The 13,390-nt window shown below is 54.6% G+C and overlaps 1 protein-coding gene across 1 annotated transcript; it reads right to left on the bottom strand.

Annotated features, from left to right (window-relative positions):
- Positions 1-254: 254 nt before the first annotated feature.
- Positions 255-6,835, bottom strand: LOC141751233 (tektin-3-like). The gene is made up of 7 exons (XM_074607650.1): positions 6,257-6,835; positions 5,667-5,750; positions 4,944-5,014; positions 4,519-4,662; positions 3,428-3,650; positions 2,055-2,209; positions 255-471 (listed from the first exon to the last, which is right to left on the bottom strand). The coding sequence occupies exons 1-7, from the start codon at positions 6,833-6,835 to the stop codon at positions 255-257; spliced, it is 1,473 nt and encodes a 490-aa protein (XP_074463751.1).
- Positions 6,836-13,390: the final 6,555 nt, after the last annotated feature.

The following is a 13,390-nucleotide window of genomic DNA, read 5'->3' on the forward strand; positions in this document are numbered from 1 at the left end:
TGGGTGGATTTACTCTTAGTTGTATCCAGGATATTTTCAGTTACTTTCTGGCACCCCGTGAAAGAGCAGTGGAAAGAGACAAACCAAAGGGAAAAAAAAAATACTCCTGGTAGACCATGTGACATGCAAAGCGATAATTTAATTTGTAGCCAGGCTTCCATCAGGAAGTAGAAGGTTAATCATGTACTATTTATAACATATAGAGAAAACTGATAACTCTGGCTACGGATGCCGTGGGGTGGGCTGAGCCCAGCCTAGATGGGACCCAGCAGCCGCGCGGTGCTGGGAAAGGTCTTGCGCATCGCCATGCACTTCTCCTGGTCGATGAACAGGGAGTTGGCTTTGACGGCCAGGTCGTGCTGCAGGATGGCTTTGGTGCGAACCAGCATTTGCAAGGTGTCCTGGCTGTCTCTCAGCTGCTGCTGAAGAGTCTGCACCGTCTCATGGATGTCATGGACCTCGTTGACAAGGCTGGAAAACAGCAAGGAGCTCTCATTAGAAGTCCCGTCACGTGTGTGGTTTCTAGCGTGGCGTTGCTGATGGGCCCCTGGGGCATGGGTTTTCCCCCTTCAGCGCGCTCAGACTCGCTCGGACCCCCCCTGTTTGTGTCAGATCCATGGGGAAGCTGAGGGCAGAGCTCCTGGGGGTCTCGGCGGGGAGGCACAGTGAATGTCTGCTCGAAGGCTTCGGCAACGCGCAGCCGCGTCTGCCAGAGCAGGTGGTGCCACCAAGCAGAGGGACAAGCAGCTGTGGTTTCCCGTTCCTGTTTGGTTTTGTGGGTTTCTTGGCTCCCCCTCCTGGATTTCCCCGGGCAAGTGTCCTCCCCACACCCACGGGTGCACGCGCAGCGAAAGAGGACAGCTGGGAGAGGCTAAAAGCGAAGGTGAAACAAGTGGAGGATGGAACAAAGGATGGCGTGAGAGATGCTAAACAGGCTCTGGGGCTGGGTTTAAATTGCTTTGAAAAGGCTTCCCAGGGAGCCTCCCCCAGCGGGCTCCCAGGAGGAGGTGTGAAGTTCAGGGTGCCTGATCCTCCACAGCCCCTCGGGGTGCAATGCCAAAGAGCTCCCTCTGTCCTTGACAGGATTTCCAGTGTCCCCAGGGGAGGTGAGCACAGCCCTCACTGCTTCTCCGTGTGGTGCACAGAATCCCAGGCTGGCGGGGGCTGGCAGGGACCTCTGGAGATCACCCAGTCCAACCCCCTGCCAGAGCAGGGTCACCCACAGCAGGTGGCACAGGAACGCCTCCAGGCGGGTTTGGAAAGTTGGAGACTCCCCCTCCTCTCGGGGCAGCCTGGGCCAGGGCTCTGCCACCCTCACAGCAAAGAAGTTCCTCCTCCTGTTTAGGTGGAACTCCCTATGGTCAAGTTTGTGCCCGTTACCCCTTGTCCTGTCCCCGGGCACCACTGAAAAGAGCCTGGCCCCATCCTCCTGACACCCCCCCTTTCAGTATTGATAAGCGTTGAGAAGGTGCCCCCTCAGGCGTCTTTCTTCCAGCCTGAAGAGACCCAAATCCCTCAGCCTTTCTTCACAAGAGAGGTGTTCCAGTCCCCTCATCCTCTTGGTAGCCCTTTGGTGTCCCCTCTCCAGCAGTTCCCTGTCCTTCTGGAAGCGGGGAACCCAGCACTGGACACAGCACCTTGCACAGCAGCTGCACCCTTGCGGTTACCCCAAAGGAAGGACCTAAGAGCTCTCAGCATGAGCCTGTTGGAGAGTAAAGGGCTTGTCCTTCAAACCTGAGCCCATCCAGCCTCCGGGAAGCAGGCAGGAGAGAAGATGGGGTTGACGCAAGTAGGAAAAATCCAGCCCCTCATGGGGTGGCATCAGGCCGCCCCCGGCCATGGGGTACAGCCTCCGTTGTGGGCGCAGAGCTCTCCCAGCACCCAAAGGCTGGGATACCCGCTCATTGCTTTTAATTATGTCGGTGCACTTCTGGAAGGACTCTTTAGGGAAAAGAACCAACCCCCCATGATTAATTTTGTCATCCAGCGATGCTCCCGAGTGCTACCACCCGTGAGCCCTCGAGGTCCCCGCCGGCCCCGCGCTCCTGCCTTACCGCAGCTGGGCAGTGTCCCGGCACAGCTCCATGTTTGGCCTCCGAGTGCGCTCGTCCAGCCGGGTCTGAGCCACCTTTAATGGAGGCCCCTGGTCCCTAATGGCCTTTTGGATGGCTTCTATATTCCTCTCGGTCTGGAATATTTCCTGCACTGTCTGGCGTAAGAAAGAAACACATGCATAAATTTAAAAAATGTATTCTCCAGCGGCAACGTGATTTCCCTTTTCTGCCATCCATCTGCAGAAAAAAACCAAGTTCAATTAGCAGACCCCGGGCTCAGACTGCTCTCACTCTGCCATAGATGGAGGCACAGATCCAGCAGCCATTTCTCTGCGGGGAAAAGCCTCTCTTTGCTCTTGCTGTCACATCAGAGGAGGTTTTGGAGCAGTGACGGATCTACTGAATTACCCGCTCCCCAAAATTACTGCTTGCAGGAACTGATCGTCCATCACTAGCAACTAACAGAGGGCAGGTTTTTGGTGGATGCTCGCTGAAGGATGGGGCACCAGCCCGCGATGCTGCAAGCCCAGTTTCTGCTCGGTTAATCTGTGCCGAGCACTTTTCAGGAAGCTTTCCATGAGAGCCAGTGGTGCGAGCCTGCTGCCCATGGCTGATCTCCACTTCATCTGCTTGGCGGAGCAAACACACCGATACCTGTGCAGCCACCACAGAGTGCTGAGACCGAAAACACGTCCTTGGAGGAGCAGCAAAGCTGCAAACCCCACAGCAGACACCCCAGCAGAGTCCCAGTAAAGCCCTTCTGCAGGGCAGCCAGCGCCTCTGAAGTAACTAGCGCTGATGCAAGTAGCGCTGGCATTTTCTGCTGGAAATCCCTGTGCTAGCAGGCTGTCAGCTGGGATGAGCAACGGGCAGTATCCCTTGGGATGAAATTACACTGCCAACTCATCCTGCTCCAAGAAGAAAGTCCCCAAGAAAGCTGGGCAGGGGCTGTTTGCAAGGGCATGTAGCGAGAGGACGAGGGGCAATGGTTTCAACTAGAGCAGGGCGGGTTTAGATGAGACATTAGGCAGAAGTTCTTTGCACTGAGGGTGGTGAGACACTGGCCCAGGTTGCCCAGAGAGGTGGGGGAGGCCCCATCCCTGGAGACATTCAAGGCCAGGCTGGATGAGGCTCTGAGCAACTTGGTCCAGTTGAAGATGTCCCTGCTGACTGCAGGGGGGTTGGACTAGGTGGCCTTGAGAGGTCCCTTCACACCCAACACATCCTATGACTCCATGATTCTAAATGATGCTATAACCAGGTTCTTGTGGTGACCGTTCCTCTGCTGGGGCCAGGTCTGCGTGGAGGGTCGCGCTTTGGAGGTGTCACCGGGAAGTGACAGTGTCACACCAAAAGGGAGGGGTTCAGGCTACCTTGGCCAGGTGGGTCTGAATCTTTCTCTTGGCATCGGCCGTCTCGGCGATGCGGTTGGTGAAGGCGCCGTTCACGGCGTTGAACTGCCGCCACATCTGGCTGTCCGTCACCGCCAGCAGGTTCTCGATGTCATCCCGCAGCTTGGCGGAGGCCGCCCGCTCGCTCTGGGAGCGGAGGATGTTGTCGTTGGTGAACTTGGCCCAGGACTGCGGCACCGAGATCCTGGCGGGGAAAAGGAGAGGCCCCCAGTAAGCTGGATGTGGGCAGGCATGGACCCTGCCAGGGAGCAGCGTGGATTAACTATAGCTTAAATCTACACTTTTAATTGGACTGTATGTCATAGTTTAACCCCAGCCAGCAGCCAGGACCACGCATGCGCTGGTGCAGTTCTCCCCCTTCCCCCCAGAAGGGAGAAGAGGGAGAAAAGGAGGGGAAAGGGAAAGGGAAAAACTCGTGGGTGGAGATAAGGACAGTTTAATAGAACAGTAACAGAAACCAATAATAATAATAATAATAATAATAATAATAATAATAATAATAATAATAATAATGAGAGAAGTCACTCTCACCACCCAGTGAACTGGCACCTTCCCGAGCCCCGACCGCATATTCCCACCCCGCACCAACCCCCATTTATATCCTGAGCATGGCATCTATGGTACGGAATATTCCGTTGGCCTTTCCCTTGTTCTGCCTATGCTCCTCCTCACTTCTATGGGAAGCTGAAGAGAGTCCTTGAAAAGTATAAACATCGCCTAGCAACAACTAAGACACATCTTTGAAAATATGCATAAACTTAGTGAGCTGTTTCAGCAGAGGTGCTCCGCTGAATTAATTGGCAGGCTGATCTCTCAACCCCTGGTAGAATGTTTAATGAGGTGGGACTGGCTTTCACCCTCTGGATGTTTGGCATCCAACTGTCAGCAGAGGGTTGTGCTCCCTTTCCGAGGAGCGGAGAGAAATGACCGCTCTGAGGGAGGTGTCTCCAGGCGGGATGGATCTGGGTTGGGGACAAGCAGCTCCCTGCCAGGGAGAGGCACCGCGTATCCCGGGGACAGCTTGCTGCTGGGGACCGACAGCGTGCACTCACGTGGCATCGACCTGCTCCACCCCTCGGTAGTAACTGATGCCCTGGGAGGTGTTCATCAGGTGGTGGCACCTGTCGTCGATCCGGTGGGCCACCTGCTTGTTGGCCAGATCCTTCTCCAGATTCTGCTGGGCCGCCCGGTTGGACCTTCAACATGCAAACAGCAGCCATCGGTGGGGATGTACGGGTGGAATGGCTTCCTCCCCGTTCCACTCCCCACAGCAGCTCCCGGCCCCCCGCGCAGCTCTGTCCTCCCACGAGCATCACCGCCCGCATGCCATAGAGCCTCCATGGGCTTTACGCCTGTGGGGTGTGGGGAGAGACGGGGTTCTTCTGGGGGTTCACATCTGCTGGGGTTCTGCTGGGCTTCTGCTGTGACCACAAATGCACATCAGCCCTCCGACATGAGAGAAGGAGCTCCTCCTTACGTGATCTGGGCTTTGGCCTTGTCCAGGAACTGCTGCATCTTCTCCTGGCACGACCTGATGACATCGACTTCCTGGGCAAAGGCAAAAGAGGACCCCATCAGTGTCCATACTCACTCGTCCTGGTCACACTCCTCCCCTTGCACCTCTCCAACCCTGCACACAGCAAGAACTTGCCTGCTTGTCTTCCTGCCCAAAGCAAACAGGCAGGAAAACTCGCAGCTGAGCCTGCGCCCAGCGCCCTGGGGGGGACAGAAGGGTGCTGTGGCTGCAGCCACGGCCTTTGCGTTCCCTTTCAGGGTGGGTCAATAAGGATTTTTTCACCTTGACCTCAGTGTCAAGCGGTGGTTAGTCCCACTGCACGGACAGGGACACATCCTGGTGTGGAGAGGCAGAGCGATTCCCTGGACCACTACACACCTCCGTCCCCAGATCAGCACCTGCCCTTTTTGCTCCCAAAATGTTTTCCTCCCCAGGAGGAATCCCATCCGTACGGGACAAGAGGAGATGGACTTGACTTCGGTGTAAATGCCCAGGCTGAATTTCTGAGACACATTCAGCTCCACCGGAGGAAGTGTGTTGCTCTCAGCTCACTTGACTTCAGCACAAACCCATTGCCTTTGTGAAGCTCCGGCTGCTGGAGGCAGGTGATCAGTGCTCCAAATCCCATAACTTTGAAATCCAGTCAAAATAGCTTCAACGCATGATCTGAGTTGCCCAACTTACTGTTAAGAGCTGTTCCTCCACGTTGTCGTGGACCAGGTCGATGCCCATCCTCTTCTCCTGGTGAAGTAAGCACTCCTGAGCGACCTGTTGGGGACACGCCATCACCGCTGGCTGCAGGGGCAGGGCTCTCTATGGGGACCATCCCCATCTCCAATAATGTAAGAAAAGAAATTCTAGGTGGGCACGGAGATGACAAGAGAGGGAAAAAAGTGGCCCGGGGCAGCTGGTTTAGCAGATGTGTCCCTGGTGCAGCCACAGCTGAAACGGGGGACCTGTGTCAGCCATGACGCCCACCTCGCCAGAGCCTCGTGGTAAGACACGGGCTTTTGTCTCCCAAATCAGGACTCTGGATGTACCGTGTCTAAAAATATTGAGTTAAGCAAATGCTGCTCTGACGTGCTCAGCCTGTGCTGATAGGGGATCCAGCAGATGGCAAGGGGGGTTTGTTTACTACTAACTTAACTAATGGCCTCTTAATAACAACTTTCTAGACGTTCTGGAGCTGCAGTGAAACTTAATGAGACGTTTGAAGGGCTGCAGATGTTTCAGCAGTAGGCTACAGCTTGCAGCGCGCCGGGACGGGTGCTTACCCGGAGAGGGGCCTCCGCCTCGGCCAAGGCTCTCTCCAGCCTGGTCTTCACCTCTGTGAGCGCGTTGGTCTCCCCGATCACCTCATCTAGCTCGTGGCAGAGCTCCGATTTCCAAAACGCGATGTCATTGGCGCGCACTCCCAGGTTTTTGGTGCTTTCTGCTTGCGTTTTCTTGGTCTGCTGGTATTTGTGGTCAATGATGCGGGAGGTATCGGCTCTCAGGCGCTCCGCGTTCTTCTGGGAGGTCTCCGACTCCCTGTAATTGGTCACGTTGGACTTGTACCAGTCTTCAGGGGTGTACTGGGTGAAGACGGTGGTTCTGGTGGAAACAGATGGAAGCTTCTCGCCGGCAGTTATCCCCTGGGAACTCTTGGAAAAGGCAGCCAAAGTTGGTTTGCTGGCAGCCGTTTTGTAGTAGGTGCTGGGCATCCAGGGGAGGCTGTAGCTCTGAGGCAAGGGGCGGTAAGGAAATCGGTTCTTATAGCTTGATGCCATGGTGTGGATGGCAGGGAGAAACCTGGTGGGTATGGCTCTGGGATGGGCGAACTTTGCTGGTAAGGGAGAGCCGACAGACTCCATGCTCGACCGCTGCTATTCGTCTGTCCCGTCCGTGTCCTGCACAGAGGAGGAGAGAGAGGACAACCTCAGCAACCTCCTGCACTTGCCTTACTTCTTACAGCAACACCTGCAACTTCAAACACAAACAGCGACGCACAGAGCGCCCTCACAGCGCCTGAACAGGCCTAAACCCCTTGAAAACAAATCCCTCCTGACAGCATCCCAAACATTTGTATATAAAAGCGTTTGACTTGGTTGTTAGTTTCTAGCATCAGGTCTTGGAAGGCGGAGAAAAACAAATCACGGCCGTAAGGAGAATGACAGATACCGTGCCTTCCTTTTCCTTAAATCTGTCAATCCAGTCAAACTGGAGTTGCTCCTTCTCTGCTGTTCCTTTGTTTCTTTTGGCTGGCGTATCTGCTGATCTTCTGATACTCCAGAGGTCATTTTCTCTGTAAAAGTTCCATTCCCAGCCCCGAGAGCTGCGTCCCTTTTGGACACACATCTGCTACCGGCCCAGCGCCATTTGTGGGTGGGTGAGGGACTCCATCCTCACCCCCTCTATCTTCCCTTGCCTTAAATGCTGGAGTGAGGAGCCTGCAGGTGAGCTGAGCTTTGCAGGACTATATCCAAATTTGACCCCCCCACACCCCTATTTCAGCCTCAAAAGAAGGGCCGCCTCTTGCCTTGCAAAGGAGGAAAGGTGTCGATGGCTCACCTGGTGTAAGATCAGTGTGCGTGGGAAGGAGATGGCCCACAGTCTTTTCAGAGCGCTTGGGAAACACCAGCCTTGCAGTAGCCCTAGGAGGAATGGCCACACATGAAGATTTTGCTACCAAGAATTGCATATTGTCCTCTCCAGCTTGAGGCTGTCAATCAATGGTTATCAGCAAGATAAGGCAGGGGGCCACCAAACACACCTCATCTGAGGACAAACACTCCGGAGGGGTACGTGGTGCTCGGTACGAAGCTCTTGTGAGGTTACAAGTGTCACCCACGGGCAGGAATAAGTCCCTCAATACGGCTGTTGTAGCCAGCCTGACGTGTCCTTCCCCTAACACCGTCCCGTCCCCACTGCTCCCAGCCTGGCTCGGAGCCCCAGGGGAAGATGAGGACACGGGTGTGCTACAGCAAGATCCCTGATGGGAGTGGCTGTGGGACAGGCAGCGGGAAACTCACACCCTCAAATTTAGCAGAAAAAGAAGCTTTCGCAAACACGACCCTCCGAGGCAGTTTGGCAGAACCGAGGACGAAATGTCTGCGCTCAGGTCCAACAGAAACCACCGTGTGTGCCGCTTCCCACAAACCGCTCCCTTCAGCCCTTTTGTCCCGGCTAGTGATAAATGACGGCACTTTCCCTAGCTCCGTGCCGCTTTATACCTGAGAAACAGCCTTGGGAGGGTGGGAGGCAGCTTCCCTGGCTCCCACCCCCACAAATAAACTCTGCCCTTTCAGATACTGACAGACACACGTTTAGGAAAGGGAGGGAAAACCCCTTGGGAACGTCCCAGGGCTACTTTTCCCTGCATTTCCAGCTGAAATAAATGCCCCTGCATCCCCCTTGGGATAAGCCATCCCAGGGCGACACTTTGTGCCACCCCTGAACACGGACACACGACAGGAGCCCCGACCACCTCATCTGGGTACGTTTAGAGGACAGAAGAGATATGGAGGGGGATTAGGAGAATGACCCGTTTTTTTCCCTCCCAGTTCAGGGACATACTCACCCTGCAGAGGCTTGGGGGTGTGTGGGGGGGGCTGCTACTCAGTGCTGTGCTGTCAGGTTGGGTGGCAGCACTGCCAGACACTGCAGCATCCCCAGTGCCCTCTGTGTCACAGAACCAGGGCAGCGTTGCCGCTGGCGCAGGGTGCTCAGTAACCGGGTTCTACGCGGGCAGCTCCCTGCAGCCGCTCTGGCAACCCGATGCAGCCGTTGGGCAACACATTGCTCTGGATGGGCAAGCCGGGGCCAGCCCTGGGCAAGAAAATACCCTCACATGGCATCCTAGATCCTGCCCTGGACAACCTACTGCCCTCCATGGGCAGGTTTTGCAGCCCCTGGGCAACCAAGTGCAGCTTTTGGGCAACTGTTGAGCGGCTTAGTCCTATCATTTAGTTTTAGGCAGTCCTGCAAGAAGCAGGGAGATGGACTCGATGATCCTCATGGGTCTCTCTCGACTTGAGACATTCTATGATCCTATGAACTCACGGCCCTCAGTGGGCAACCCAGTGCCACCCCTGGGCAAGTGAGTGCAGACTGCGTGCATCCTAGTGCCTCTGCTGGGCAACTTGATCCCTTGCCTGGACAACCCCCAGCACCATCAATGGGCAACCCAAAGAGCCCTTGGGCATCCGAGTGCAACCCCTGGGCAACCAAGTGCCACCCCTGGGCAAACTGGTGCCCTCATTGGACAAGGCGGTGGCAGCAGTGGTGCTGCTGGGCCAGCCCGTGGGCGAGCAGAGGGCTCGCTGGGGCAGGCAGGTAGACCATGGTGGGGGTGCTGGTGAGGAGATGCACGGTGTCCCCAGCAGCCCCACCACGGCACAGCCTCTCGCAGCACCAGGGCACCGTGCACCAGTGACACTGGGAACTTCTCCTGGGAGAGGGTCCTTCCCCACTTATTTCAGGCTTTAGCCTGAGAAAAGGCATTGGAAGAGGAGGAGCCCAGCCCAGCCGGGGGTGGTTAGCACAGCTGCTCCGGCTAACCCAAGGGGCTTTCTCTCCAGCTTCTGAAAATACCCATCAAGTCTGCTGCCATGACCTCTGTGTCCCGCTTTATCCAGAGGAAACATTCTCATTGGCTTCATTTTACCGCTTTAGATGAACTGTGAGCTGTGTGAATGGCTCGTGCCAGGCTGACACCTCTGTCTTCTCATAGCTGTTTTCCGTCGCCTCTCCTTTTCCCAGCTCTTGCAGCTGCGGACTGAATCACAGAATCATAGCATTGCCCAGGTTGGAAGGGACCTTTCAGATCGTCGAGGCCAACCACCGACCTAACACTGACAAAAACCATCAGTAAACCCTATCTCTAAGCACCACGTCTGCCCATCTTTTAAATCCCTCCAGGGATGGTGACTCCACCACTGCCCTGGGCAGCCTGTTCCAGTGCCTAAAACCCTTTCAGTGCCAAAATGTTTCCTCATATCCATCCTAAACCTCCCCTGGCGCAACTTGAGGCCGTTTCCTCTTGTCCCATGGCCTGTTCCTTGGGAGAAGAAACTGACCCCCCCCGGCTACCCCCTCCTTTCAGGGAGCTGCAGAGAGCGAGAAGGTCTCCCCTCAGCCTCCTCTTCTCCAGGCTGAACACCCCCAGCTCCCTCAGCCGCTCCTCACCAGACTTGTGCTCCAGAGCCCTCACCAGCTCCGTCGCCCTTCTCTGGACACGCTCCAGCCCCTCAGACCGTACCAACATGTTTTACAGCTTCTCGTGAGCGCAGTGACACCCTGCCCCAGCGCTCCTGCTTTCTGTGCGCACACACACACGGAGCCGGCCTCCACGGGAAAGCCGTGCCTCTGCTGCCAGGGATCTGACAGAAAAGATGGCTCAAACTCTTTCGCGTCTACAAAGGTTAGCACGCTTTGATTTCACCCCAAACACGCGTCTTGCTTTAGCCGGGTGAAGAATCACCTTAATCAAACCGAAGTAAAAAGCTCAGCACACACAAACTGCTTTTCCACAGCTAAACCAGGGAAAAGAATTTCAATTCCAGCAAGGCAACCTCTGCCCCTCGGCAGGACCCTCGGCCCAGCCCTGCTCTCTGGTCCTCGCAACCCTCCCGGCCTCCATCTTCACCCGCTCTCCCTCCCTGCCCGGAGCTAATTTTGCTCAGATGAATCACTGCACGACGAGGGATACCACTAATTGCTGTAGGCAACCACACCATTTTCGAAGTATTTGCTAAATTAAGCAATAATAATTGGATAATATTGTAAAAGGCCCAGGGGTGCTCTGCAAAGCACGCAGAGCAGGGCTCTCTGGGGAAGCTCCCATGGGCCCCGCGATGGGGAGGGACAGCAGGGGACACCAAAATGGATGAAGCTTTGGTCCCACCATCGCGTCTGGAGCGGCTTTTCAAGTGCAGGGCTCATGACGTACCTAAAAGCTGCAAAGACAAGGAAAATCGGCATGGGTAAAACCGTCAAATCCACAAGCTAAGGGACCCTCAGGCAAGAAGTTATCAACGGCACACATTAAGTGGTCCCCAAATCCCTCGTGCTCTGGGTACCACACCAAATTAAGTAGACTATTCACACAGTAATTAAACTGGGTTCCTTAATTATGACGACAACTCCAACAGCAGCAAATTCGCTAAAATTACAAAACTACCACTCCCGGTTCTGGTGGGGCACGTCCAGTTTTGACGGACACAGTTTGTCCCGAAGCCTTGACCGTTTTAGCTCAGAATAAAAATAAAACAAAACAAAAGAAAACAAACAACAAACCAACCCAGGGTGAAAATGGAGGCTGACGTTAAGCAGGGGGGGCGATTTTCAGCACGTCAGCCCAGGTTTGCCTTAGTTGACTAAACTGGAATTTCAAGGGACACATTTAGATACCTAAGTACAAAATCTGCTGCCAAAAGCTGTCAATCTTTCTGCCGCAGCTCTGCATTCTCGCCGTCTATTAATATAGCATTACGCTGGATCGTAAGCTGCCCTTCTGAAAATACCCAGATCCAGATCTTTTCTAGCATCCGTCATGAGTCTACACGTACCCATAACATCGCCCAGTCACAGCTTTACGCCACTTTTGACTGTTCCTCTCTCTCCTGTAGACACTGTACCTGCCTGAAAGGGATCAATTGTCTATTCAACAGCAGAATAATTTTCAAAAGTCACATTAATTGATGGAAGATGGAAAATAATTAAAGTCTGTGTGGTGCACCCCATGCTGTCACGCCAAAGGACAAGGATGCGCATAGGCAGCGCACGCTCCTGTCCAGCCCAGGGATACTTTAGGGATTCAAAGAAGCTCAACATTTTATCTCCTTATGAAACCAAGGCTGGCTTAGTCCTCGCGCAGGATCCATCTGTCCAGGAGACACAGGAGATTTTCCAAGGCTTTGCTGGGTTTCCTGCATTCTGGTGAAAATGATGAGTAGACCAGAAAACACGGATGGCCAAGGACCCTCGAGGTGAGGCCTGGGCTGCTTTGATCTCTGCACGTGGCCAGTGGAAAAAGATGGTTATGGCCATGACTGAGCCCCTCCGCCAGCACAGCAGAGGCTGGGACTGGCAGGAGGAGGGTTGGGGAGTTGGACACCGAAAATGGAGGAGAGGGAGAGAAGGCTGAGCAGGTTGGCAAGGAGAAAGAGCCAGCTTTGGACATGGGCAGCCGCTGGAGGTCGTCTGGCGTCTCCCTTCCTCTGCCAACAGCCCCTCAAAGAGCTTGTGTTCTTTCTCTGTGGTTGGAGAAGCTCAAGTGTTCATGCCGGCTCCTCCACAGCTCCAAGCAGCACCTGGAAGTGCCACCGTCTTCCTGGTTGGACTTCTTAGAAAACTGTCGTGGTTTAGCCTCAGATGGCAACAAAGAACCACGTGCCGCTCGCTCGGGCCTTCCCGATACAGGAAGAATCAGAAGAAAAAGGCGAGACTCTTGGGTTGAGACAAAGGCAGTTTAACAGAACAGCAAAGGGAACAAGCAACCAACAACAATCACACGGACAGAGGAATATACAAACACGATTACGGAACCGCCGCTCCCTGCCGCTCCCCGACTGGACCCGGGACGCCCCAGCCCGCTCCAAGCGGCGACTTCTGCCCCCTTCCCCGCAGCTCAGGGTGGGCATGGCTCACATGGCATGGAATACCAGGAAAAATTAACCCTATCCCCGCCAGAACCAGGACATTATCCACCCCTTATTCCATACCATCTATGCCATGCCCAGATCTTACAGGTTCCAATGAATTGCCACCACTTTCCCCTGTCATATATATATATACATACATATTCATGCAGATATAATGCCCTTAGTTTGTGGGCCATCCCTCCAAAGTGTCCATTGAGTTCTTTTAATCCATGGCTTTGGGCTCCATCTGTTAGAACAGTCTCTCAGGGCAGGTGAGATGCTGTGTGGTGCTGGTCTGTTGCATGCTGTATTTTTCGGAGCTTGTGACCGGTGCACCCGGTGTGGCTCATGCACACAGTCTGTGGGCTGAAGATGTAGATCTTGAGGAAGTCGCTGGGCGCCAGCTGCTGAGGTCAGTTCTTATCCCATCACCCCTGTGCCTTACTCGTAGTACAACTGATAGCAATTATAGCAATGAGGACATACAGTGACAGTGTTACTTAGCAATTAACAGCACACAATCTGATTCATTGGCTATTCTCACCCAAAATCAGATCCCCATGAGGTACACATCGGACTTCCCCATCCTGCCGCATCACCCACCAAGTGCACCCAGGTCCTTGGGCAAAAGCAATCCCACGGATGGGTTTGCCCTTGCCTGAGGCAGGACTAACCCAGACTGTCTTCCCTAGCATATTCTTCATGTGCACTACGGGGACTTTATCCCCTTTGACGGTACGTGGAAGTTTTGATTGGGCAGGGCCAGCCCGATTGGTAGATCCCCTG

This window comes from Larus michahellis, chromosome 14 (genome assembly GCF_964199755.1).
Source record: "Larus michahellis chromosome 14, bLarMic1.1, whole genome shotgun sequence".
Taxonomy (NCBI): Eukaryota; Metazoa; Chordata; class Aves; order Charadriiformes; family Laridae; genus Larus; species Larus michahellis.

Bases quoted from the DNA above. Each gene is read 5' to 3' on its own strand.
- LOC141751233 (XM_074607650.1), bottom strand. From the start codon at position 6,835: ATGGAGTCTGTCGGCTCTCCCTTACCAGCAAAGTTCGCCCATCCCAGA. The intron at 5,751-6,256 runs GTAAGCACCCGT...TGTCCCCAACAG, and splicing joins AGGCGGAGGCCCCTCTCCGG to GTCGCTCAGGAGTGCTTACT. The intron at 5,015-5,666 runs GTAAGTTGGGCA...GCCTTTGCCCAG, and splicing joins TGGAGGAACAGCTCTTAACA to GAAGTCGATGTCATCAGGTC.